Below are 25,776 nucleotides of genomic sequence, written 5' to 3'. Positions count from 1 at the left end.
AAGTCATTTTAATGTTATAAGTTATTTACTTTATAAAATGACTCTAAGTGACTACAAGATGAAAATGGAGTTTTATCCCACATTCTTTACTCCTTGTGGTTTTCAAGAAGCTGAAATTGGAATTTACAAACACAGTGAATATATGATATTAAACAAATCCAAAGGTTGCTTGATGTGACTTGGTTATATCTTAGGGACAAAAACCCTTGAGAAATTTGAGAGTGGAGTTGGACGCCAAACCTAGCTCTCTCATTGGTTTCATAAATTAAGCTGGAAGTTATTGTTCTCAGAAGAAAATCTTCCCAGCAAGGCGTTAACTGGAATATAGAGACTAGGTGGCAACATACAGGTCAGAACATTGCATTGAGTAAACTCCATTCAAGACCAGTCGGTTTTGTTTTTGGTTAGTGTTCTGGTAACAAGAGGAAGCCATAGTTGGATTGAATAAGCTCATACTAGGCAGGCCAGTTTATTATCTGTGTGGGAGACACAGCCAGTAGCGGAAGGCGGATACTAGCAATATATCCATAAGAAGTCGGGCTTGTAAACCAGGCATTTGGTTCCTGGAAATACAAATAACAGGGTGTGGAAGACGTCAGCTAGTAAATCGACTCCCATCCAAACCTCAGTCGTAGGGATGCCGGGACCATTTAACATTTCACCTCTATAGGCCGCAAGTAGTAGTTTGGTGTGCAGTCGGGTTGCTGAACAAGCGTGTATTTTGGATTGTTCTTGAAACAAATGCAGCACGATGAAGTGATTCATACTCTAGTATAACCCACGGTATGTAATGTTACCACTATCATTCACGGGAATATAAGGTGTTATAGTGTTATGCTCAGAGAATACATAAACGTTGGCATATACATGCATTTATAATACTCATTTGCTGCCATATTTGTACCTATTAATATCCACTTGAATGTTGCAATGAAGAACTCGGTTATTTGAGTGGTTATTGAGTATTCTGTCATACATTTTCCATTAGTTCTCTGTTGTAGTATAACGGTATGAACACTATCCAGGTTGCAAGTTCTTCTGCTTGGTTTATATACATACCAACTTGTGTCTTTTGTTACATAAGGAGGATAGATACAAGGGTCAACCAAGCTTTGGGATGTAGCCCCTGAATGTGCAAACTTGGATGCAACACTTCAGGATCTTACTGTGATGATGGATGATGTTGATAACATCATAGCACATGCATCTAGCACAATTGGAACCTCGCTTGGTTCAAATGAACTTGCAAGTGTTGCAGCAGCAGGAGATGATGAGAATGTGGATTTTTATTAGAATCCTTATGATTCTGATTGACTGAATGTGATTTGTGAATTTTGAATCTTGACTCTTGATTGATCAACATTGAACCATGAACTAAGTTTTGATTTTGTAATTTAAATTGCATTGGAATCTTGAACTTGAGTATTTTACTAATTAGACATTATTGTTATTTCAATTTGATTATGACAATGATTCAATGAATGGTTTATTTTTGTATATTTCTTGTATTTCTTTGCATACATAAATTCTAGTTTACAACTTTACATACATACATACATACATACATACATATATATATATATATAGGGACGCACCCAAACACATCCAAAATCCCAAAAAAAAATCCACGCATCCACATATCAGTGCCCTGCACCCGCATCAGCATTAGAACCAACATCGGTAAATTAGCATTTGAGTGAACTATATGCTCTAGGATGAAAAAATCACAATCCAATAACATTTTCAAAATCCATACACCTGTCTTGTAACACCAAATAGCTGTGCCAGCAATTCAATAAACCTCTACAAACCTTCTCAAGCTGAAATGCCACATAGATAGGTATCGGTTTGCATTTTTTTACTCCTCTAGCAACTGGGAATGGCATTTCAGTCAATTGAACTAACTAGCCACAACAAATCTGTGCCCAAACCTTTTAAACATCCTCACTTTTGTCTATTGTCAATTTATCGTCTCCCGCCTCCACCTATATGTGAAAGTCAAAATTGTCTTTTAATTAGAATCGTGATTACTTCAATTAGGGCAGGTCCCTATGAAGCTCCTCAGCTTATTTTGGCTAGCAGCCACTGTTCAATATTTTAAGGAGGAATTTGTGGAGCTAGTAGCCCCACAAATATTAATTTTTCTGCTTGTTTTTAAGCAATAAACTTAAAAGTTTTTTTTCAAACCAAATATTTTTTTTGGTTATCATACATATTTCAAGTAGCTAATTACATATATGCATGTTTAAACCTATTGTGTTAGATTTTAATGTAAATGGTTGATTCACATGTCACTAATGGAAAATCCAGTTGTGAAATCAGCTTGGATGTTTAGAAACATTGTGTTTGAGGAATATTTATGGGTTCTTCATATATATATATATATATATATATGAACAGATTCTCACTGTACCTATCTAAATTAAATTTCAAAGTAATCTAAATAGGAGGTATATAGCTAGATAGTTAATCCAAAGAGAAAGCATATAGCTATATGAAACCAAAGCAACCTATATCATTCAGAAAATGGATAAGAATGTATGGATATTGATGTTTAACATAGTGAAAAAATTAAAGCAAAATAATCCTAAAAAGTTACAGTTTCACAACACCCATTGGGATCAGGACAAACATTAACATCTACATGAAAACGTGAATAGTAAATTATTTTAACAGTATTAATAATATTTGATGTGCACAAAGCTTGGAGGAAAAAGTTGAAGCAAACATAAAAGAAGGTAAAGAAATTTGCACAGCCATGAGGCAAACTTTTCAATATGTAGTTTCAGCTTTTTTCAGCCCCTCCTTTTTTCTACAGCCTATTTCTTATTGTTAAGTAGCAGCTTGTAATGTCCCCTTTCAGACTCACCTTATACTTTTACCTAAACTCACAAATCCAAAGTGAAAAAAGAGAAAAAATGTAGGTAGAGATGAAAATCTTACTCGAATAAAATGATATAACTTGTATAAATTTCTGAAGTCTGATTTCTCATATCAGATAGATTGTAAAAGCCCCTGTTAATTCTGACCTGATTCTTTTCAATCTTGATTGTTTGACATTTCATGAAACACTTGCCATGCTAATTATCTTAAGTTTCCGAGTTTTGGATTTTGTGTTTGATAAATGTTTTAAATGCCAAATCATAGATAAACATATATAAATGACAACCAATATAATGGGAAACAAATGATGAACACATCATTAATTTATGGTTTCTCCTTGAATAACAATGCTATGTACAATGATTTAGGGTTGATATTACTACAACAACAAATAAGTTCCTTCAAATATGAGGGTTATAATTAATCGAAATGATTATGCACATCTGGATGCATTAACAAAAGCCCATTATTGAGTGGAAAAGGCATGCCTATCACAAATGGTGACCAATTATAAAGTGGCTGACTGGTATTCTGATATATAAAACTGACCTCCAAACCCTAGTTGAACAATGCCAAACACCACTAAAATATGCCAAGTCCTCCTATCAAAATCTGTATAAAATAATCCACCAAGGATAAATATATATGATCCCACCTCCAATGGCTTCTGAAATCAATCAAAATGAAGTCAGCTTGTTTGGAAAAAATATTAAAAATTGTAACAAACCCCAAAATAGGGTTTTGAAACCCTATCTCCAGCAACATTGAATTATTTCCAGTCCATAAAACTGTCAAAACACAATAAAAATGATGTCAAATGGATGCCATAGATGTGCCATGATCAGATTCGCAAATATCTTCAACTCATGTCAACACCCGAAACCATAGCTGCCAAAGGAATGTGAAAACCTGCAATAACTAAATCCTCTCCTTGGCTGCTGCAACTCAAATCTGCAACAATATGGCTCTTTAAGAAACCTTGGATGGATTCATCTCTCAAGGCGTTGTTGGGTTTTTGTCCAACCCACAAATTTTTATGTCATCAAAAATGGCTGCCCTGTCAAGGCTAGCTGAAAAAGGAGAAATTTCATGTATTACAAATCAACCACTTGATCCTTTAAGATTGAAGATGGCCCTATATAATTATTCTCTAAACCTCTTTTGGATCTCAAATCACATTTTGTGATTTTTAATAAAGTTGTCCATCTCATAAAGTATTTGCCCAAATTGGAAAAACACTTTTTTTATTTTTATTTAATTTCTTCTAATATTTATTTAGCTTTTATATAGTCACTTTACTTTATTAAAAACCTGATTACAAGTGTTTTCCAAGCATAAATGAAGACTTTTTCCTACTTGGAATCATACTTTAAAAACCTGATTGCAAGTAATAAACCTTCCTAGATGCACTTGTAATTGAATTTCAAAACCCTGATTATGAGTTGGAAAGTCAACCTCTTGTTTATAAATGCATTTGTGTATCATTTTAACACCAAATACATGTGTTTTTTCTACCTGTAATACCTAACAAAAACCTGAAATTTCACATTGGTTCTATGTTTCAAAAGGATATAAGTAGGAACCACCACATGATGGAGCCTACAAGGTAGAAAAGTGTTAAAATGATTATGAGAATAGAATGCTTTCAAGACTGATTCCAAGTAGGTGGTAGTGAACCAATAAGAGTGATTGTGAACTTTTTGCAGTCATGGGCAAGAACAAAAATCAATGTTTTGTAAATGTCAGCAAATGCAATGGTCAAAGTGTTATTTTTTGCAAATGTTGCCACCCACGTATAGGTTTTAAGATTTCTGACACTTGACAATCTATTGACAAGAAGACCTCTTTGATAGAGGATGATGTAATTGGAGTTGTGTCTTGTTAGACACTTCGTTTATTTTCCTCATGCATTTTATAGTTTTGTTATTGACAATTACATGTAATTGGAAAATAAGTTGTAATTGCAAGTGACCTTTTCACTTGTAGAGTCGCTACATGTAAAGAAATTGTAGGTCAAGTACATTATGACTTCTAGTTTGAATAAGTCAAAGTTCTCCCACCCCCTCACCTATATAAAGGAGTGGGTTTCATTGTAATAGGGATATTTTGTTTATGTAAGTAGACTGCAAAATTTGCTTGTGGAGTGAAAACTTCGTGTTTCATTGTACAACATTTCTAAGTGAATTATAAAGAGCACTTTTATCCAAACTTTGTGTTGTGAGACTTGTGAGTGATTTATGTATTCTTATGTTGCATAGGTTATTCAATCATTGATTCATTTTCTTACTTTCATAATCTTTTAAGCATTTGGTTTGTGTCTTTTGGAGACTTTGTGTTACAAAAGAGGTAGGTCAATACAGGTTAGAGGGGCTTCAAATATAAGGCTACAAGACTTTGTGCTTCAATTTCAACTACTCTTTATAGAACCTAGAGAGTGTCGGTGTAAGACTTTAAGCTTTACTAAGTGTTCAAGTTGTTAATTAATCATTAGGGATATGTGTAGAAGATTTTAGGTTTCTGCAATTGTTCTACACTAGAAAGTAGATAGGTATCGTTTGTGTTATTCTTATGTTAACTTAGAAGCTATAGATATTATCATAGCAACAAGTCCTTTTTGTTTTAGTGTTGTTTAGAAAGTATTGTGAAATCATTCCCTAAAAAAGAGGAAAGGATTGTGAAAACTGCCCTTTTTTATAATTACCCATTAAGTCCTTATTGGAGCCACCTATGGTAAGAAGGGAGCCTCCTCTATTGTTGAGAGGAGAGAGTAATCTCACTTAAGATTGCCTAAAATCATAGTTTTGTAAGTTGTGGTCACAGTGTCTTACAAAAAATTTAGCCAACACCTTTAACGCCTAGTTGTTGATTACTAGTTGATTAATGAAGGGCATGATCCAGAGAGAGATTGGCCTCAAAAGAAAGGTTAAAGATAGAGAAGACACTTAAAAGAATTTGAATTCTATCACATGTCATTATTGTGGTAAACTTGGTCAGATGAAGAGGTTTCAAATAAAGAGTTTGGCTGATCAATAATCAAACCAGGGAGGATCATGTTGCAAAACATTCTAAGAAAAAGGAGTTAGCCTTATATGCTTTTTGATCAATAGATCATTTCAAGTTTTTGGGAGAATCTTGGCATAGTTAGCAGACTAATCACTTAGGGAAGGTATTAAAATAATATTGTAATAATTAGCTATAACGGTCAATTAAGTTCTTAGGATAAACTTTTGAAAGTTTCTACATATATTAGTTGTCTATCTTATCCTTATTGGATAAATTTTTATAGGTCTTAGTTAAGGAGACTTTTGCTATCGAATATCAAATATTTTGCTAATGATTTTTTCTATTTTACTTTTCCTAATAGATAGTTTTATAGCTTTTATTTAAGGAGACTTTTGCGCCTTTCTGAATATCGAATATGGAATATTTTGGTAATGATTTTTTCTGTTTTATTTTTCCTAATAGATAGTTACTGAGAGTTTTACTGGCCATTTATACCAATAGATGCACTTCTAAATAACTGTAACCAATCCAGTTAAGGATTTCATAGAAGATTGATAGACCATGTCACGAATCTTGAGGGGATATGCTACACACTTATAACAATCTCTCTTTCAGCGCTAAGGAGATTTGAACTTAGGACCCTGCTTTGATATCATTTATTGCGAATTGAGCTGGCCATTTCTCCTGAAAGATGCATCTTTTAGGAAATTCTTACCATCATAGATAAGGATCTCACAAGAGGCTGTTAATCCATGTGACAAATCTTGAGGGGATATGCTAGAAAGTTACCAACAATGGCATCACCTCTTATGCAGACACTAATAAACAAACTTGATAAAAGGATTGATAGTTGCACATTAGAGAGCTGGCACAATTGAAACAGGTGAGATCACTTGATTCCTATATATTTGAGTCCTAGAAGCTCTTAATTATGATTACAACTTACAAATGTATTTGGTTGTAGATTGATCATTCTATTTGTAGAAGGATGGCTCAATATGAATTCTTTTATATCGATACAACATGACGTAAACAAAAGAGGAGAGTTCTATGTCTAATTTATTGTTGGAGGAATAATCAATTAATGCTATGTCAATAGAAAAAAACAGTATTGAAGTTGGTTGACAACCTCTTAGAATGGGTTTGGTACTAATTTTAGTTGCAAGTAATGCTATGAAATCAAATGAACAAAAATCTTTACATAATGGATAGAAATCAGATTACCATATGGGCAATTAAATAGTATGATCATTGGCTGTTATTGATAGGTACATTTTTGCTTCATGTCTGCGAAATAAATTTTCAGACTTCTATTCATTGTCCTACACCAAACATTAGGGACACATTAACAATATTTTCCCTAAAATTACGATGAAAAACATTCTTAGGGTGGAAAATTCAAACGATAGATTACATATGCTCACCTTCTGAATCTAAATAAATAATAAATTCTGCATCTGTTTTTAAAGATCTGACACTTTTATGAGCAAAAGTTTCCAAGGCTGGTTTTTCTGATATGCACTGTCAAATGGTATAAAAAGTAGCATATGCAGACTCTTTTGAGGCCATTTTGGAGACATTTCAGCAGGGTTTAGGTAGTATTTATGTTTTTTGTTTGTTTAGCATTATTTTGTTTATTATCACACATTCAAGATGATCGATGAATTTTTGCATCATCTATGGATATTATTTTATCAGAAGTATAAAATTTGTAAAACCCATAGAAAATGAAAAAGTTAAACTACCCCTCTTGTCACTGAATCTCAGGATTCTAATGGTAGATTTGCATGTGGAAGAGCAGTATGTCTGCCATATTCAAAGAATATTTTGTTAATGAGAAAGCAATATTGGTTTACAAACATTAAAGGGGTAGATTTGACAAAGTTGGTGGGGAACAAAAAGTTGAAAATTATGTAGAGATTATTCTATGTATGTACTGAATCCTAACTTGTATAATTTTTGTAGGAAAATGAAAATTTGATCATTTTTATCTCTTAACATTACTGAATTGATCATCTAATTTTAGTTCTTTATTCAAAAGTTAGGACTTTTGAGCTATTTCTGATTTATATTTCGAAAAAATATAATATTTTATTGTAAATTCTTTATTTTGTTTGTCTTCTTGATTAAATTTGAACCAGAAGCATAATTCATTCATATAGTGGATTTTTTTTGTCTAATAATAATCCTGATTTAGCTGCAATGTTGTGTTCAGGATATTGTTATGGTAATGTATTGATAACTGATGACCAATTCCTGACTTGGAATTTATGTGTCAATGTTGTCTTTTGCAGTGGCAACAATGCATTTTAACACACAAATTTTCAATTCAGACGGGGCAGGACATAATTATGCAGTTAGACTTCTTTCTAAACTTGTTGCGAACAACTCAAAAAGTGCCTTGGAGCATAATTGCAAGAGCTATCTTTTGTTCTATGCTGAGACCAACATTGGCAATGGAATTCGAACATTTTTATATTTGTTGGGCCTTATATATTGTTTTATGGGATTGTCCGCTATAACTGATTGTTTTTTTCTTTCAATGGAGAAAGTTGTGCAACAGACCCACAAGGTTGTTATTTTCGATCCTGTCACTAAAGCTAAAGTGATAAAAAGAGAAAGGATATGGAATTATACATTGGCAGATATCTCTTTACTAGCAGTTGGCACAAGCTTTCCACACATATCACTTGCTACCATTGATGCCTTTCAAAAGCTTGGCCAACTTTATGCGGGAGGTATTTCACCTCCCCCACTTTGTGATGACGCTTATTTCTTTTATTTTCTTCCTTTTACAGAAATGAGATGTTTCTTTAATTTTCTTCCTTTTACAGAAATAAGATGTTTCATTTTCTGTTTTAAATGTCATGGTTTCCTAAGTTTCGAGTCACTTTTGTTTCAAGTCTTGGTTGATTTTTTAAGTTGTTCCACCAAGCTTGATGCTAATTTGTTGTTTATCTCAAATTGAAGGGGAGTCCTCAAGACTAGGAATATATGTTCTCTCACAAGATTTGTCATTAGTAATTGTACGGATCTTTTGATGATCTTGCACAACCTTTGATTTTCTAACATTAATAAATTAAAAATATAAATAACCTGATTATCACTCCTGCAAATGTCATCTTTTCCTTGGTGCATTAGCTAACATATGATACTTCAAATGAGGTTCAAGCTTGGTGAAATTCAGCAGCCGTTAGTATATTTAACTTTAACAAAGAGAAAGGGGGGTAATAATGCTGTGTGGTTGGCCTCTCAGTCACGCGCATGTGAGTGATGTATTGAACTCTTTGATTCACCTTCTTTCTATATTTAATAGATCCCTTTGATTCTAGGTTAATTGCAATTAAATTTTTTGTTAGGTAGCGATCTCCTATTGTGTTTTCCAAGAAGTAATATAGAGTTTGGTGTCTTTGCATTGAATTATTTTTATTGGAGCTGATTTTGACATATCCATAAGAAGGATGTAGATCTATATGCTTGCATATTTTGGGTAATATTTTGAAAAACTTGTCTTGTAAATATCAGGAGAATTAATGACATTGAAATTATTTGTGTGATGCATGTGTTTTTTTTAACTTGACAGTAGCCTTTCACGGTTCAGTTACTTGTGTGATGCACTTGGTACATTTGTCTAACATGGCAGAGGGTTTCATTTTTGTCTGGGCAGTTGCACTTAATGTCAGGCTTTCCAATATTTTCTGTAGAAATGGCTAGGCCGGAGCATGGATTTGTAAGGTTCATTGCTGGGGATGAATCAACAAGAAAATGACCTCAATTTTGCAACTTCAATGGGATCTGTCAATCCTATTACTTGAGCTTCCTGTAATAAACATCCAATGCTGTAAAATATACAGAGAAACGAAACTGATGAAGTCAGGACTTCAATCTCTGATATGATGGAAACAAAATTGATGTTGGGCTTTCTTGCTTTCTGAGATAACAAAGCTTGTATAAACTCCTTAATGCTTTAACCATGACATTTTACTATATATATTCCAACTTCATGGTCCATTATGACTATATTTTGGGGTTCAAAATAAGCTACCATGCTCATGACAGTGACATATCCTTATGGATTGTCACTTAAGGATATGTGACTGTCATACTCCACATTGTTACTATAATTCTACAATTAGTGATATCAAGAAATCGTAGGATTCATAAAACGGAAAATGATATGCTAGATAATCATGTATGCATGCACTAGAACAACTACTTTCACCCTCATGTCTACAGGTAAAATCCTTTGACAACAATATCTAAGCTAAACTCCATAACAGATCTGTCTTCCTTATTCTGCTCAAGAATCTCTTGCAATATTTGACACTACCTTTGTCTAGTATTGAACTTTTTCTGTTCTTTGCATGATGGCTTTGTATCTAATGCATCTCTTTGACACAGACAAGAGCTGAGAATCCTCAATCCACAACATCATGATATAAAGACCAGCCAAATGAAGCGAAACATAAACTTGATCATGATTCATGGCATACAACTTGCAAATGGCATTACCATCATATCTAGAGGAAATAATGATTTCTCTCAAAATGAAAAGGGATCTATTTTACTTCCATGTGCAACCTTGCCTGTTTAATGTCAAAGCTCAAGATGAGAAAGGATTTCAATCCAGGATGCATACTTGAAAGCTTGAAATAGGTATGAAAAAATTTCAAGGCTCCACGCGCGTTAGAGGCATATTGATTGAGACAATACAATCTTTAGACTTCATTATCTCCTACGGTGTTGTAACTATTCAACAACTTCCCTATTTTTTGGCCACCATCAAAGTTTCTTCTCAGATGCAAGGTTAAAGGAAAAAAGAACTAGCATTCCTTCTATGTGGAAAGTCTAACCATGGTGCATAAGCTTGACCCAAGAGTGATCAGGGAGGAATTGAGTTTATTTGACACAACCAAATTCTCTCCAAAAGCTCACATAGTAGAGAGGATGTGACGAAGCATACTCTCTTTGACTCAAGACCACCTTAGTCACAATATACCATAGGCAAAATACTCATGACGATGGACATTAGCAACATTTGACAAACAGAATCTTTTCAGACTACACACCCTACTAATAAATGATTTAGGCATATTAAGCATTCTTATACAAACAAGATGACAAACAATTTGTGTTAACAATAACAGTTTGGAGCAGTTCTCTTTTTAAAACTGAATAATAATCAACTATGTAAAAATAGTCTCTCTTATGCCTAGCATCCCCTGACGCCACAACCCAAAACATTTTTTTTGTTAATAATTATAGCTTAGTTGCCTTTTTAATTTATCAACTTGAGGAAAAATTAAGTTATAACTATTCATCAAGTTGCAAAAAGCATGAAAATGAGATAACTATGAACTTCTGACAATACCATGATGTTTTTGAGGTCTTACGATAAAATTTAGAAACTTGAAGTCCTCTAAAAATTAAATGCTTGTTCTCCAAGAACTACAGAGAGCTCCCAAATTGACAAAATCACATTTTTAAAAGCATCGTGAGGCTTAGCAAGATCAGTTGAACAGACTACAATGAACAAAACTATTGCTTAGTCAATCTTGTTCTCTCCAAGAAAGTCAGAGTCCTCCCGTGCTGGTATTAGCCTAGAGAAAAACTTGGAAAATAATTGTTGACAAACTGAGTATGCTTGACAAGGGGACACTACAACAAATGTAGGAGTTTGACACACTTGCAAGAAATCTTACACAATGCCACAAGACAAGCTAGTGAGCTAAATCTCACTTTGATGTCATTTTAATGCATTCTAGGCATGGAAGGTGTGGGGAAACCAGTTAATAACCACCCACCAAACATCCAACTAATCATACACTTCCAGAATGATTCGATTTTCTTGATGAACCATTAAAACAATTGCTTGATGTTTGTAACTGCCAGACTACTTTTCTTTATTTGAAACAAATCCAAAAGTAGCTGTTGTGTATGCCAAAATGCCTGCATGCAACCAAGAAAAGCACAAGATCCATAATGAAAAGACAGACACACAAAATGAGCTGATTTGGACAAATGGCATTGTCAGGTGTCCTATGAAGTCAACATCATCATGAGTCATAAATGCAGTAATTTTTCTTTGTTGCTAAAGTCATCCTAGATACTAATGCGATCAGATTTCCACAATCCATCATAGTTATGTGAATCAGTTTCTGGATTAGATTGTGTGGAGATTTTTATCATCAACGTTTCGAATCACACTACGTGATCCATCATCAGAATGAGAGAGCAAGAGATGTCAAACAAAGTAAGTGGTATTCATCATAGATACTGTCAAAGTTATTGAGCTCACCTCAATTGCTATGGAATTCATAGTACTACCAGGGTGGAATCAGTTATTGTGAAGATGCAATAGTGTTGTTGAAGATGCCACGGGTTGCTGTCAAAGTGACAATGTTGTTGCTAAAGTGAAACGAGTTTCTGCCTAAGAAGAAATTCTGTTCTACATTGTTGCTTTAGTAAGATGGAACAATCTCCTAATCTCTTCGAAAAATCTCTCATTCAATTTACTCAAAAAACTGCACAGAAAACCAAAATCATTTCAACCACCTTTTTTTATGCTGCAAGATCACTCATGGAAGTGGATGCTCCTGCATTGCCTTTATGTTGGCATCCTTTTTGCTTAACGAATTCTGCATTCCAGGTACAACAATGGCACATCTTTAAGGCCACACTGCAGTATTACATTATTTTGTTTCATTTTCTTGTGATTCATCATATGCTTCCAAGACATGCTTGTTTATAGGAGTTCAAGTGTAACTTCCATATTAGTCAATGTAAAGTAGTCAGATAGCTTGAAATTCAATAAGATTATTGATTACTTTTTTTAACCTAAATGTTGGCAACTTAAAGAATAACTCATGTTTTCTATATTTTTGTAGGTTTGGGACCTGCAACTCTTGTAGGTTCTGCTGCATTTAACATGTACCCTATTCACGCTGTTTGTGTGGTGGTTCCAAAACGAGGCACAGCCAAAAAAATCTCAGATTTAGGAGTATGGCTGGTGGAGCTTGTGTGGTCTTTTTGGGCATATATTTGGCTTTACATTATAGTACAGGTATTCAAAATATTCCGATTGGTATTCAGCATTAATAATTGATTGTTTTTTTTTTTTTTGACTTAATGTTTATTAAAACTATCCATACATTATTAATCAAGATTTTTTCCCGGACCTTTTAAGGTTTGGGTTTTTATTTTTATTTTTGATATAATGGTGTCGCAACTTTGGTTTATATTCATTTTCTATAGGGTTTTTAAGCATATGAATGGGTGTTTTATGTGCGTGCCAACATTTGAATTCGTCTAATGCTAGATAACAAAAAATGAAAAAACACATACCTTTATATCATTCTTCATATTAAACTCCCTCAGATTTGAATAAAGCTAAAACCTAAAGCTGTGAACAAATTTGTAGAGTTCCCGTCTGGATTCTTGCAAAACATTTAAGTCACCGAGAAAATCAGACGAACAGTCGGCAAAATGTTTAATGCTTAGGTTCCAATAATGTAAGTCATCGACATGGTAATCCTTTCCAAATCCAATTATTCAACAGGAATTACAGAGACAAATCTAAATATATTTATTTTGCAAATCTCGAAGGACTCCAATGATCTGTATAGAAGCATTTAACTATGTTCTTACTATTAACTATGTTCTTACTACTGCGTAAATTCGTCAAACAGTTTGCTTACTTGTGTACGGTCTTAGTTTGCAAGTGAATAGAGATAATTTCGTGAACTGAGTCTTATTGAGAAATAAAGAGAAATGCATTGCTAATCGAGTAATGTCATCAACTATTGACACAAACTGAAGTAAAACAATCTCCAATATTATTAATATATTAAAATATTAATGTGACAGAGGTCACCTTTGCTGATAAAACGAAAGTTAGACCTGACTTTCAATGCTTGGATGATTCTTAAATCGGTATGGAAAGAAGTAACCGCTTGCTGGAGAAATACATTCAATTCAACATCCATAAACTATTCAAATCACCCGAGTTTGGTTTGGCAGTTACACAGCAGTAGCGATTGTGAACGACGATGCCATATTTTATTCTTCTAACGTTTCTCACCACCATATCAATTGCGGAAACAATATAATTCCAATGATTTTGGAATTGTAAACCCATTGATTACCTTCTAGGAAAACATGCCAAGTCAGTTATGATGGAGTTGCAAACAGAGCAGTAATAAGTTTTGCATCCAATACACACGGCTTTGGAATTGTTATCATGGTGAATGAGAAGGTATGATGAACAATGGTATTTGGAACCCACCTTTGCTAAGGAAAACTGGATGATATAAATTAATTCATGCTTAAACCATCTCCAGAGCCCAGAACTTCTGTCCAAATGAAATAGCAATACATGCTTGCTTCCGTGCCGGATACGAACATCAAAGGGAAATATTTGAAATGCAAGTCTAAGTATAATTCCATCGGAATTATGTCGTGTGATTGGCTCTTAATCGTTACCTCGGAGGCCGATTTTCATTTGATTCTCTTTGTAGTTTTATTGGCCAAGTCCACATTATTTTCCTCCAAATAATTAATCGACGTTCAAAATAAAACTACAATACGATTAAATATTAATAAATTTTAAATATCAAAAATGAAAATATAACTTACATGGCATGGAATAGAGATTTCTAGATTCCATTTGATCATTATATCTATAACTTACTTCGTTGTGAGACCGGGCGTTGGAAGAGGCCAAAGGAGGCTTGGGAAGAGAGAATTTGCAGATTTTGCAATTCTGGGAAAGTGGAAACTGAACAACACTTTATTCTAGAATGTGAGGCCTACAAGGATAGCAGGGATAAGTTTGCGGATACTATATGTGACAGTTCTTGGCATAACCTGTTCAACGAAGAGTACATTGAGCAATTGGGGGGGCTCATCATTAGTCTACACAAGAGGCGAACAGCGCTACTTAAGTCTGGTTGAATTGTCTTGCTGTCCCATAGGCTATTTTTGGCCTCGTGGACGTTAAAATTTTATCTATCTATCTATCTATGAAATTACAGAGTTCTCTATCTTTCTCTATATTCACTAATTTTTTGTCATACCTTGTAATAACTTCACTTAAATAATCTCTACTACACCTTTAATATTGGTGTATATAGGGTTATGAGTAGTCAACTTGTGACTGTCTTAATCCTCGATTAAGTCATGTTATCATTATCATATTATTGTTTAGGTAGGTAGGCTGGCCTAGTGTGTTCTCATTGGAGATATTTGGAGGTTGCCCTCTTGAAGTGGCCTATTACTCTTAGTTATTATCAAGTGTTTGTAGAATATTTCATATTATCTCTTCCATTGTGAAGTTATTTCAATACAAGTGGTATCAAAACATGATTTTGGCACCATAGAGGTAAGATTTTTTTATAACATTAGAGGTGAGATTTTTTTTTTAACATCAGAGGTGATTTCGAGAAGATTCAAATTTTAATGAATTTTTAAAATACTTTTAAAGAGTTTTTGAAGACCATATTAAAGAAGCTATAGTCCAAATTTCAGAAGAATTGAAGCAAATTTGAGCAAATTATTACAAAACTACTATTTTTACACAATTTATTTAGATCTACATATCTCTCACATCTTGTTGAATTGGAGTATAACTTGTATAGGGTTTTTAAATACATAGTAGAGGAGCCTACATTTAAAATCTTGGAGAAATTAAAACAAAAATAAGAAAGTTATTGCAAAATTATGAAAATTTGCTCTCAAGGCAGCAAATTTGCTAACTTTTTTGGATTTTTTCTGACCAAAGGTATCTTGGCCCTACTAAGTTACAGTAAAAAATAAAATAAAAAATTCATAGAATTTACATTTCATTTGTGTGATTTATTTCAAAAATATTGGTTTCCATCATGACGGAGCCTCCAACAAGAAGCAAAAAAAATGCTACCACACCGGAGAAATCTGTAATGTCCCTTGTTGATCATTTAGAACTTGGGACTAGTTTCTTCCTACTAATGAGTTGCTAGCTGCTTTATATTAAATTTAATATCTTATTTGAATGTGATGGCCAACTTATTTATTGAATATATCAATTAAGTCTCTGATATATTAAATCATAAAATGAAAATTGCATCTTGTTACACTAGATGCGCCCTTAATGAGTTGATCTTGTACATTCATACTTAGTTCCACGGTCTCAATCTCTCTGTATACTGACTTCCTCTATTCTACTTGCGCTCAACATGATACACCTTTCCCAATTCAGAAAAAGCTATTGAGCAATGATTAAAATTCAATTTATTGGTAGTTGACTTTGATGCTGCTATTGGTATTTTAAGAAAATTCTTTGGCCTTTATTATTGTGACTTAGCGTGTTCTAAACTGCTTTGTGGATGGTCGATTGGATGTAAAATCTGTTATATTGAATGTAAAGATAATGCTTGTCTGGCCAAATTTATTCTTCTGATTACGTTCAATCTTCTATTCCCTGATTGCCCCCCTGTATCCAATGTATAACAGTCTGACTTCTTGGTGGTGCCAGTTCCTTTCACTGTTCCTGTAGGTTCTACAAAAGACGATCTTCTTTTCCTTCCATAGCAAGGACTAATATTGTCAGTTGTTTTCTTTAGACATTGTTATTACTAACTTGCTGTTTTTGAATTTCTCTATGGATCATCACGATCTGATATGAATAATTTAATTCGCACTCCTTCCCCTGTTTGTGGGTTGCTCCCTACTCTCCAACGTATCTTCCTTATCCGCAAAGATAATTAATATCACCGGTCTGTTAATCTTCGGTAAAGTGCCGAGTATTCGTGATTATAAATTCCCCATGATGTCCATTTCGCATCTTGTATAAATTTCTTTGAAATCTGAAGAGGCATGGTGCAAGAGATGCCTTCCTTGTTGGAAGCAATCCCTGTCAAAGGACATGTCTTTTGTCTACTTGTATTTGCCTCCTTCCAATATACTAACCTTGTGGATGGCTCGATATTGGACAGCTAATTAAAGTCTGTCGTTAGCTTTATTCATAATAATAATACTTGCCCGCTCTTCCATTAGGGAGTAGAATATTATTATTCATTAGCTTTGGGCTCAATCTTCTTTTTGTCCTTATCTATGAAGAAAGAATGCTCTATCGAAAGTTGTAACTATTATGGGTATGACCAATGGTCGGTGATTGTTGAATCATCAATAACTTAGGATATGATTGCTGCAGGTCTCCTTATGTGGAAGATCATATAGTTGACACATAGGTGATGTCTTATAGTGGTGGTTGAATATTATTTTAATCATAGTGTTTTCTCTCTTCCACAAACTGATATCAATATTTGTAGTTTTTTTTTTTTTAATGAATAGTCTTTTTCTATTAAAAAAATATACTAAGAATACAATTCACAAAAAAAGGGATAGGGGATACAAGAACACCTTGCGAATGAGTTCACACGGCCAAAGCCGGACTAAAACACAACCACAGCCGGAAACAGAAACTATTCATTAAAAAAAAACATATAAAGCAACCTCAGGCTGCCAAAGCAGTGCCAGCCGAGGGTGGTGGATCATCTTTATCAGGAAAACCCCAATCATCTATGGGATTGGGGGGCGGACTGGGAACAATTTAGCCATCATCAGCAGCATCAATAACTAGAGGATCAGTGGCAGCCTCCGCATCTTTAACCTCTGGCCGTGGAGGAGAAATTGCCAAGTTTAGGCGAGGCCACTTCCCAGAATGTGCCCGACGAGTACGGGGAGGAGGAGCCGAGGACCAACCAAAGCCACCACAAGGTGGGGAAGCTGAGCGGTGCCTCCATCTACCATCACCGCCACTAGGAGAGCGGTGGCGAGAAGCCTGGGAGCGTGGGGTGTGCGAGTGGCAGCTTGAGGAATGGCGTCGAGGACGATGGCCATGAGGCGTCGAGGTATCTGCCGATGCATCAGGAGGAACTCTGGCAATAGTGCAAGGAGCATTGCCCCAGTGATTCAGTAGCTCCTGCAGGTGAGCTACCTCAAGGGCAACTTTGTTAGCTTGCACCTGAATCTTCATAATTACATTATTACAAATACATGCCTTAGTGTACATAGCAATGTTAACATCCAAAAAACTGTGTGAAAAGAACAACATTCCTATCTTTCCACAGAGAAAACAAAATTTCCATCCTGAAGGTATGCCAAATCTGGGCGAACTTCCGAGAAATTTTGGGGAATCACCCAGCAAGATCATATGCCAAGAAAAGGGTTCAGGCCTGAATTGCTTGAAAAAATCATGAATCCAGTGCCAATAATTTTGAGCACGCTTACAAAACTAGAAAATATGCAAGAAAGACTCTGGTTGTCCACAAAAGGGGCATCTGGGATCAGGAACTCCAATCTTTGTAGTTTTGATAAGTTTAAGTCTCATTTATTGTATGTTCTATGATATAGATTCAACATTGATAAAGTTTGTATTTTAGAATATATATTTCAATTTGATGTTTATTGATAGCATATTATATGGTTCAATTTTTTAATTTATAATGTTACATATTAGAGATATGTTCAATAAGAATTTATATTATAAAACATTTTAGATTTGTAATATATATATATATATATATATATATATATATATATATATATATATATATATATATATATATATATATATATATATATATATATATATGAATGATCTTTTAAGTATTTATCTGAAATGTATAATCTGTATTTAATATGTAATATATATTGAAATCAATTATTTATGATCATATTTTTAATTTAATATATTATTATAATAATAATATATTCTACTATCTATTCAATTGTCATTTTTATTAATGTTTGTCTGATATACAATTTTATTGTTACTTATTGATTAATCATGCTGATATAGTTATTATTTTGAAGGGGACATCACAAAATCCTCTGATAAGGATCGGGAAACAACAGAGGATAGTAATCTCAATGAGGAAATAAGTAAGTTCAAGGAAGAGGTTAAGAGGGATATGTGTGACTTACGAGGAGATATATCAGATATACGAAACATGTTAAGCGCCTATATGAACGAACCAAGTAAGGAGTTCTCAAGCAATCAAGGTGAAATTTTAATACTCCTATGGGATCTAGGAATTTTTTTCCAAAGGTGGATATGCACAAGTTTGATGGTAAGGATCCTCTAACATGGATAAACCAAATGGAGAATTACTTTGAAGTACATCAAATGCCATATGGACAAAAGGTCACGATGGCTTTCTTATATCTAGAACTAGATCAATTCATTTGGTATCGTTGGCTATGTACTCATCGGAGGAAAAAGGGTCTCACCGTATCATGGTCAATTTTTACAAGAGAACTCCAAGCACAATATAGCAATAGTGTGACAGACAACTTCTTTAGCCAAGTTGCTAAGATTCAAAAAACAAGATCAGTTAAGGATTATATTCAAAAATTCCAAAATTTATCCTTAAGAGTGGATACAATTACAGAGGAGAACTTGAATGATTTATTCTTGGGTGGTCTCAAGGATCACATTCAACATGAGGTACGCATGTTTAGTCCTAGCTCAGTAAATGAGTCTTTTATATTGGCATGTAGGGTAGAGGAGAAGTTCTTGATTCCTAGAAAAAAAGGGGCTAATGTGACAAGAGAAAAAGCATATTCAACACCTTCTCTTCCTCAACCTACTAGGTTAACTCCACAACAAATTGAGGAGAAAAGAGCAAAAGGGTTGTGTTTCAATTGGGATAGCAAATACGGTCGAGAACATAAATGTAGTGAAAAGAAATTGTTGTATATTGAAGGTCCAAGTGAGGAAGAAGAGGATGAACCCATATTAGAGGAGGATAGGGAGTCATGTGATGAATCACACAATTCTCAACCAATCATTTCTTGTCATGCACTTTCAGGTTTCAGTGCACCACAATCTCTCAAGGTAGTGGGTTTCTTAAAGAAGTAGACAGTAACAATGTTGATTGACTCGAATAGTACTCATAGTTTGATCAAGAAAAAGTTGGCAACTTTTTAAAATTGTTTTATATGTCCGGCCCTAGAGTTTCAGGTTTTGATTGTAGATGAGGGTACAGTTAGTTGTTCAGGGAAGTGTCATAACATCAAATTATCCATGGGAGATTATCAACTTGATACCCCAATGTATGCGATATCCATGGGTGCGGCAGATATTGTTTTGGGAGTACAATGGCTTACTACATTGGGAACAATTGAGATGAACTTCCAAGAACTATTCATGAGATTTCAATCAAAAAGAAAGGTAGTGGAGCTAAGGGGGTTGAAGGCAAGATCCCCACAGATGGTAAGCTCTCATCAAATGCAAAAGTTGCTTAAGAAAGGAGTGGATGGATTTGTGGCCTAGCTATGTTCATTAGAAGTCTCTCAATTGAATGCTCTTACTCATCCAGATTTACAAGCAATAATTGATTGTCACTCAATGATTCTTGGAGATATGCCTAAAAGACTTCCTCCTAAGAGGGATCATGACCATGCAATACAAGTAGTTCCAGGGAGCGAGCCACCAAACATCAGGCCTTATAGGTACCCACACATACAAAAAAGTGAGATAGAAAAAATTGTTGAGGAAATGCTAGAGGCAAGAATTATCAAGCATAGCCAAAGTGCTCACTCCTCGTCTGTGGTGACGGTGCTGAAGAAGGATGAAACTTGCTGCATGTGTCCAAATTAGAGAGTTCTCAACAAGTACACCGTTAAAGATAAGATTCCTATTCTAGTAATTGATGATTTGCCCGATGAATTAAATGGAGCTATGTATTTTACCAAGTTAAATCTTAGATCAGGTTATCACCAAATTTAGATTAAGGAGGAAGATATTTGTTAGACAACATTTCAAACTCATGAGGATCATTATGAATTTTTGGTGATGCCATTCGGTCTTACCAATGCACCATCTACATTCCAAAGTTTGATGAATTCCATTTTAAAGTTCTTCAGAAAGTTTGTATTAGTGTTCTTTGATGAATTATTGATTTATAGCAAGACTTGGGAAGAACATTTGCAGCATGTAGATCAAGCATTGCAATTACTCGAAGATCATCAACTCTATGCTAGGCCATCCAAGTGTGCTTTTGGTCTTAAGGAGGTGGAGTATTTGAGATACATAGTTTCACATGAAGGAGTAAAGGTGGACCCCAACAAAATTAAGGCTATCATAGAATGGCCTATTCCAAAAACCATTAAGAAGCTGAGGGGTTTCTTGGGATTGACAGGGTACTATAGAAGATTTGTGAAGAATTATGGTCATATAGCAACACCCCTCACCACTCTATTAAAGAAGGATTCTTTTCGTTGGAATGAATCTACTAATGTAGCATTTGAACAATGGAAGGAGGCTATGTGTACAACTGCAGTGCTTGCCACTCCAGACTTAACCAAGGAATTCATTGTGGAATGTGATGCTTTTGGAAACGGGATAGGAGTAGTTCTCATGCAAGAAGGTCGACCAATTGCTTTTGAGAGTCATCAATTAAAAGGTAAAATTTAGATCAAACTTATTTATGAGAAACAAATGCTAGCAATCCTTCATGCAGTTAAACAATGGAGGCCTTATTTAATTGGTTGACTTTTCAAGGTTAAGATAGATCATGATAGCCTATTTTTTTTTTGGAACAAAGATTATCTTCGGAAGAGCAACAAAAATGTGTCACTAAGATGTTGGGATATGACTTTAAGATTGTATATAAGAAAGGGAAGGAAAACATTGTGGCCGATGCACTTTCCAAAAAGGATGAAAAAGATGAAGCCTTATTGTGTGCCCTTTCAATATTACAAGCAAATTGGGTGGTAGAAGCCAAAGAAGAGTTGCAAAATGTTGTTGCAATAAGTAATCTCATCCAACAAGTAAAAAGTGATCCTAGTAGTTTAGATAAGTTCTGTTTAAAGGGGGATATTCTTTGGTATAAAGAGCACTTGTATCTTTGTAAGAACTCCACTCTTCAACATAAGATTCTCATAGAGCTACATGAGTCCCCAATTGGTGGTCATTCAGGATTTTTGAAGACATATCATCGAATGAAACAAGATTTTTTTTGGGAAGGGCTAAAAGGTGATGTTGCAAAATTTGTGGCTGAATGTTTGGTTTGTCAAAGAAATAAGGGGGAGAAATTAAAACACTAGGTCTTTTGCAGCCCTTATCTATTCCTAGCCAGCATTGCAAGAGGTATCCATGGACTTCATTACATCGCTTCCCAAATCTAAAGGTCATAATGTCATCATGGTTGTAGTTGATCGCCTCACTAAATATGCATATTTCATTGCATTATTACATCCTTTTATAGCAAGTATAGTGGCAAAAGTTTCGATGGAGAATATCCAAAAGCTACATGGTACACCTAAGGTTATTGTCAGTGATCGTGATCCTATCTTTACTAGTCACTTTTGGAAAGATTTATTCTCATGTTTGGGTACTCAATTGGTTCATAGTTCTTCATACCATCCTCAATCAAATGGGAAAATTGAGGTTGTTAATAAATGTTTGGAGGGATATCTATGTTGTTTCACTTCAAAGAAACAATCTCAATGGGTAGATTGGCTACCTCTTGTAGAATGGTGGTACAATACTTCTTTTCATAGCTCATCAAAAATGTCTCCGTTTTTGGCACTTTATGGATATCATCCTCCTTCAATCACATCATCATTAAGAGTATCACCAAAAGTTCAACCAGTAGAAAGACCACTTGCTTCATCAACAACAGGTACTTTCAAGACTCCAGGGGAATTTAGCTATGACACAAAATCGAATGAAACAACAGGTGGACCAACATCATAGTGAAATAAATTTTGAAGTTGGGGATTGGGTCTTCTTGAGATTGTAGCCTTATAAAGAAATCTCAATGAAGCAACAAAAAAAAATAATAAGTTGTCTCCAAGATGTTATGGACCATACCAAATCATGCAAAAGATTGGTAGTGTTGCCTACAAGCTAGAGTTTCCACCAACAACAAAGATACATCCAGCTTTTCATGTTTCTTGTTTGAAGAAGGTAATTGGGCAGAATATTCCTACTCAAATAGTACTACTAGAGCTTGATGAAGAAGGAAGAATAATTTTGGAACCAGATTGCATTCTTCAAACACGTACAAAGAAGCTGAGGAATAGAACCCTCACCCAGCATCTCATCCAATGGAAGAATTTACTAGTTGAAGAAGCCACATGGGAGGATGGGTAGTTCATTCAAAAGAATCCACACTTGGTTAGCATTGAAGACAATGCTTCTTGAAGAGAGGGGGCATGCTATGCCCTTAATATTGGTGTATATAGGGTTATGAATAGTCAAATTGTGGCTATCTTAATCCTTAATTAAGTCATGTTATCATTATTATATTATTTTTTGGCTAGGTAGATCGACCTAGTTGTTATATAGGGTCGTGTCTATTCGGCCTAAGTATAAGTAGGTATATATAGGAGGTTGTGAGTCTTATTTCAAGATCATATTGTGAAGTGTGTTCTCATTGGAGATATTTGGAGGTTTCCCCCTCGAAGTGGCCTATTACTCTCAGTTATTATCAAGTATTTGTAGAATATTTCATGTTATCTCTTCCATTGTACAAGTTATTTCATAACAATCTCACATAAATCAATAGTAGATCATCGATGTATCAATAGTCGATAGCTTTTTACCTTTTGTAACCTTTTTTGATTCATGATTGGCTCATTTGTGCAACACAATTGGAGATTTGTGAACCAGTACTAGGACATTTGTGCACTATTATTGGGACATTTGTCCACAAGTAATGGTGATTTTGAGTGTATGGTTATTGGTGCAATGGAGGTCATGTATTGGTTGAGATTTTGAAATGACCACTTTTTAACTCTTTTCCACATAATGACTCCTACAACATGCATCATTAATATCCAAAAGCCAAATTGAGTTGCATATAAAGATAATTATTAAAAAAATCAAAATCCAATATTATCTAGAGAACACACATTCCAAGTAAAGTTTTTTCTAGGGAACACTATATTGCTCTAGCATAATTCATTTGAAAACATTACATCCAATCCATGCAGATTGGTATCAAATGAAATGGGAGACAATGTCTATCACAGTTTCTAACAAGAGATTGCTTGTCTGACTTTTCCTCTAAAAAGTTGTACAAGATATGTGAAACCTTAACCAGAGTTAAATTAAGATAGTAATACACTGCAATTACTATTACAAAAGACAACCAGCACTCTACCTTGTGCGCCGGTTGTTCCGGCATTTGCCAGATGATGAACTGCTGTTTGTCTGCTAGGATGTGTCTGCTGCTATGGGCGTGGATGACTACTCCTGTGTGAATAGCACTTGTTGACTCCTTGTTTTCATAATCTATGGACATTTCTTGGTGGAATGTCCTAGAAGTTGGCGAATGTCACATAATGCTTTCTTCAGGCATGCGCCCTTTGCCTGACCCTCCTCCTTAGAATCCATGCACCATAACTGTAATGTCCCTTGTCAGTTTCCTTGTATTAGAACAATGTTTATATCACTTCAATTGTAAGAGACCTCTTCCTCTTAAGATCCCTATTCTCCATAAGTATCCCGATACAAGACGAGAATCAGATGGTCAACAACACTTGCATAAACCTTATCTTAGGGGTCTGAATTGTAGATGGCAGTAAATTGTAATGAATTCTTGGTATCAAATATGTTGATAATTATGGCTTTTTGGCCTCCAAATTGTAATGTTATGTCTTATCTCATCACTATGGTTATTGAAACATGCAGTATGAACAGAATTATATGGACACTAGTCTATTGATCCCGAATATCCACTCTATAGATCTGCATTAAGATTTATCGCTTTGGTGTTATAAACTTTGTCTTATCATTTAAGGCGATGATATTTCCTTTTTAGATATCACAGAATTTATGTATTCAAACTGAGGGATGTAATGTTGAATGTACATTAAAGATAAGAATGGTTTTCCTTTATAATCCACAGTATGATCCTTAAGGTTGTTGTAAATGTGATCACAGTTCTGTCACAGAGTCAGTGAATGTTGTGCTTGTTCGTGCAATTGAATATTGTATTATTTGGCCAATTTGTTTTCTCATTGCTTTCTCTCCGTTTGCAGTTTCTAAGTCCTTATAATCTCTTATTCTTTTTTGCTTTCCAGAATGGAGTCCTTCCTGATAGTATATCTCATTGTTATTTGAATAGTTGCACCTGTTTGTTGAGATAGACATGTCCCTTTCTTAACCACACTGCTCCAAAAACATTTGTTATTGTTCTAATAGAACTTATCTATATAGACAAATCGGCTTTTAATTGTTAATCGCTTCCTTTGCATAGTTGTGTATCATGACTACCGATTAGTTTTCCATACTTCGATTAATCTTCTGTAGGCAGTAATAGACACAATATCATGTCGATTATTAACAATATAATTAGTGTCGCCTATTTTTATTGTTGTGTAAGCTGATTACTTGTATGATAAATCACCATTAATGGCAATATTATCATTGTGATATCTAATTATATTATTACATATCAGATGGGGTCGACATATTCCATTGAGGATCTTTGTTGACTTTTAGCGAGCCCTATGACTTCCACATTTTATCTTCTCCCTGTTATCGATGTTGAGTAGGAATATGCCAGAGCGTCCAATACATATGCAATAATTTGCCATTTTCATTTTATTATTGGTTTATGGTATTCGACGTGGCTACGGTAATGTTTCATGCTTTTTGTTATCTCCACTGCCGGTTAATAATAATAATCATCATCGACTGATACAATTATTAACGTGGCTGAAGGATTTTACCAACTGTATATATTATTTCTTTATTTATATTTAAACTTAATTATCTCATATTGTTATTTATGTAGTTATTATTATTTTTTTATTAAAATAGTTGAGGCTAGACTTTACAAAATTGGTTCAAAATGAAGCAAACTTAAACAATTCTTGCAGCTATACTCTACTGAC

At 34.4% G+C, this 25,776-nt stretch overlaps 1 protein-coding gene across 2 annotated transcripts in view; it reads left to right on the top strand.

Annotated features, from left to right (window-relative positions):
* LOC149545941 (magnesium/proton exchanger-like) overlaps positions 1–25,776 on the top strand; it is a 281,445-nt gene that overhangs the window by 32,052 nt on the left and 223,617 nt on the right. For both annotated transcript variants that reach the window (XM_089790886.1, XM_089790887.1), the window contains 2 exons: positions 8,181–8,624; positions 12,774–12,949. In XM_089790886.1, the coding sequence (XP_089647012.1) occupies positions 8,189–8,624; positions 12,774–12,949 (612 nt within the window). In that variant the 5' untranslated portion in view covers positions 8,181–8,188. The remainder of the gene's footprint in view (positions 1–8,180; positions 8,625–12,773; positions 12,950–25,776) is intronic.

The sequence above is a fragment of the Cupressus sempervirens genome, chromosome 7 (genome assembly GCF_028749045.1).
Source record: "Cupressus sempervirens isolate cs-2001-9-10 chromosome 7, ASM2874904v1, whole genome shotgun sequence".
NCBI lineage: Eukaryota > Viridiplantae > Streptophyta > Pinopsida > Cupressales > Cupressaceae > Cupressus > Cupressus sempervirens.
The sequence above is the reverse complement of the archived record's forward strand: the minus strand, read 5'-3'. Positions and strand labels throughout refer to the sequence as shown.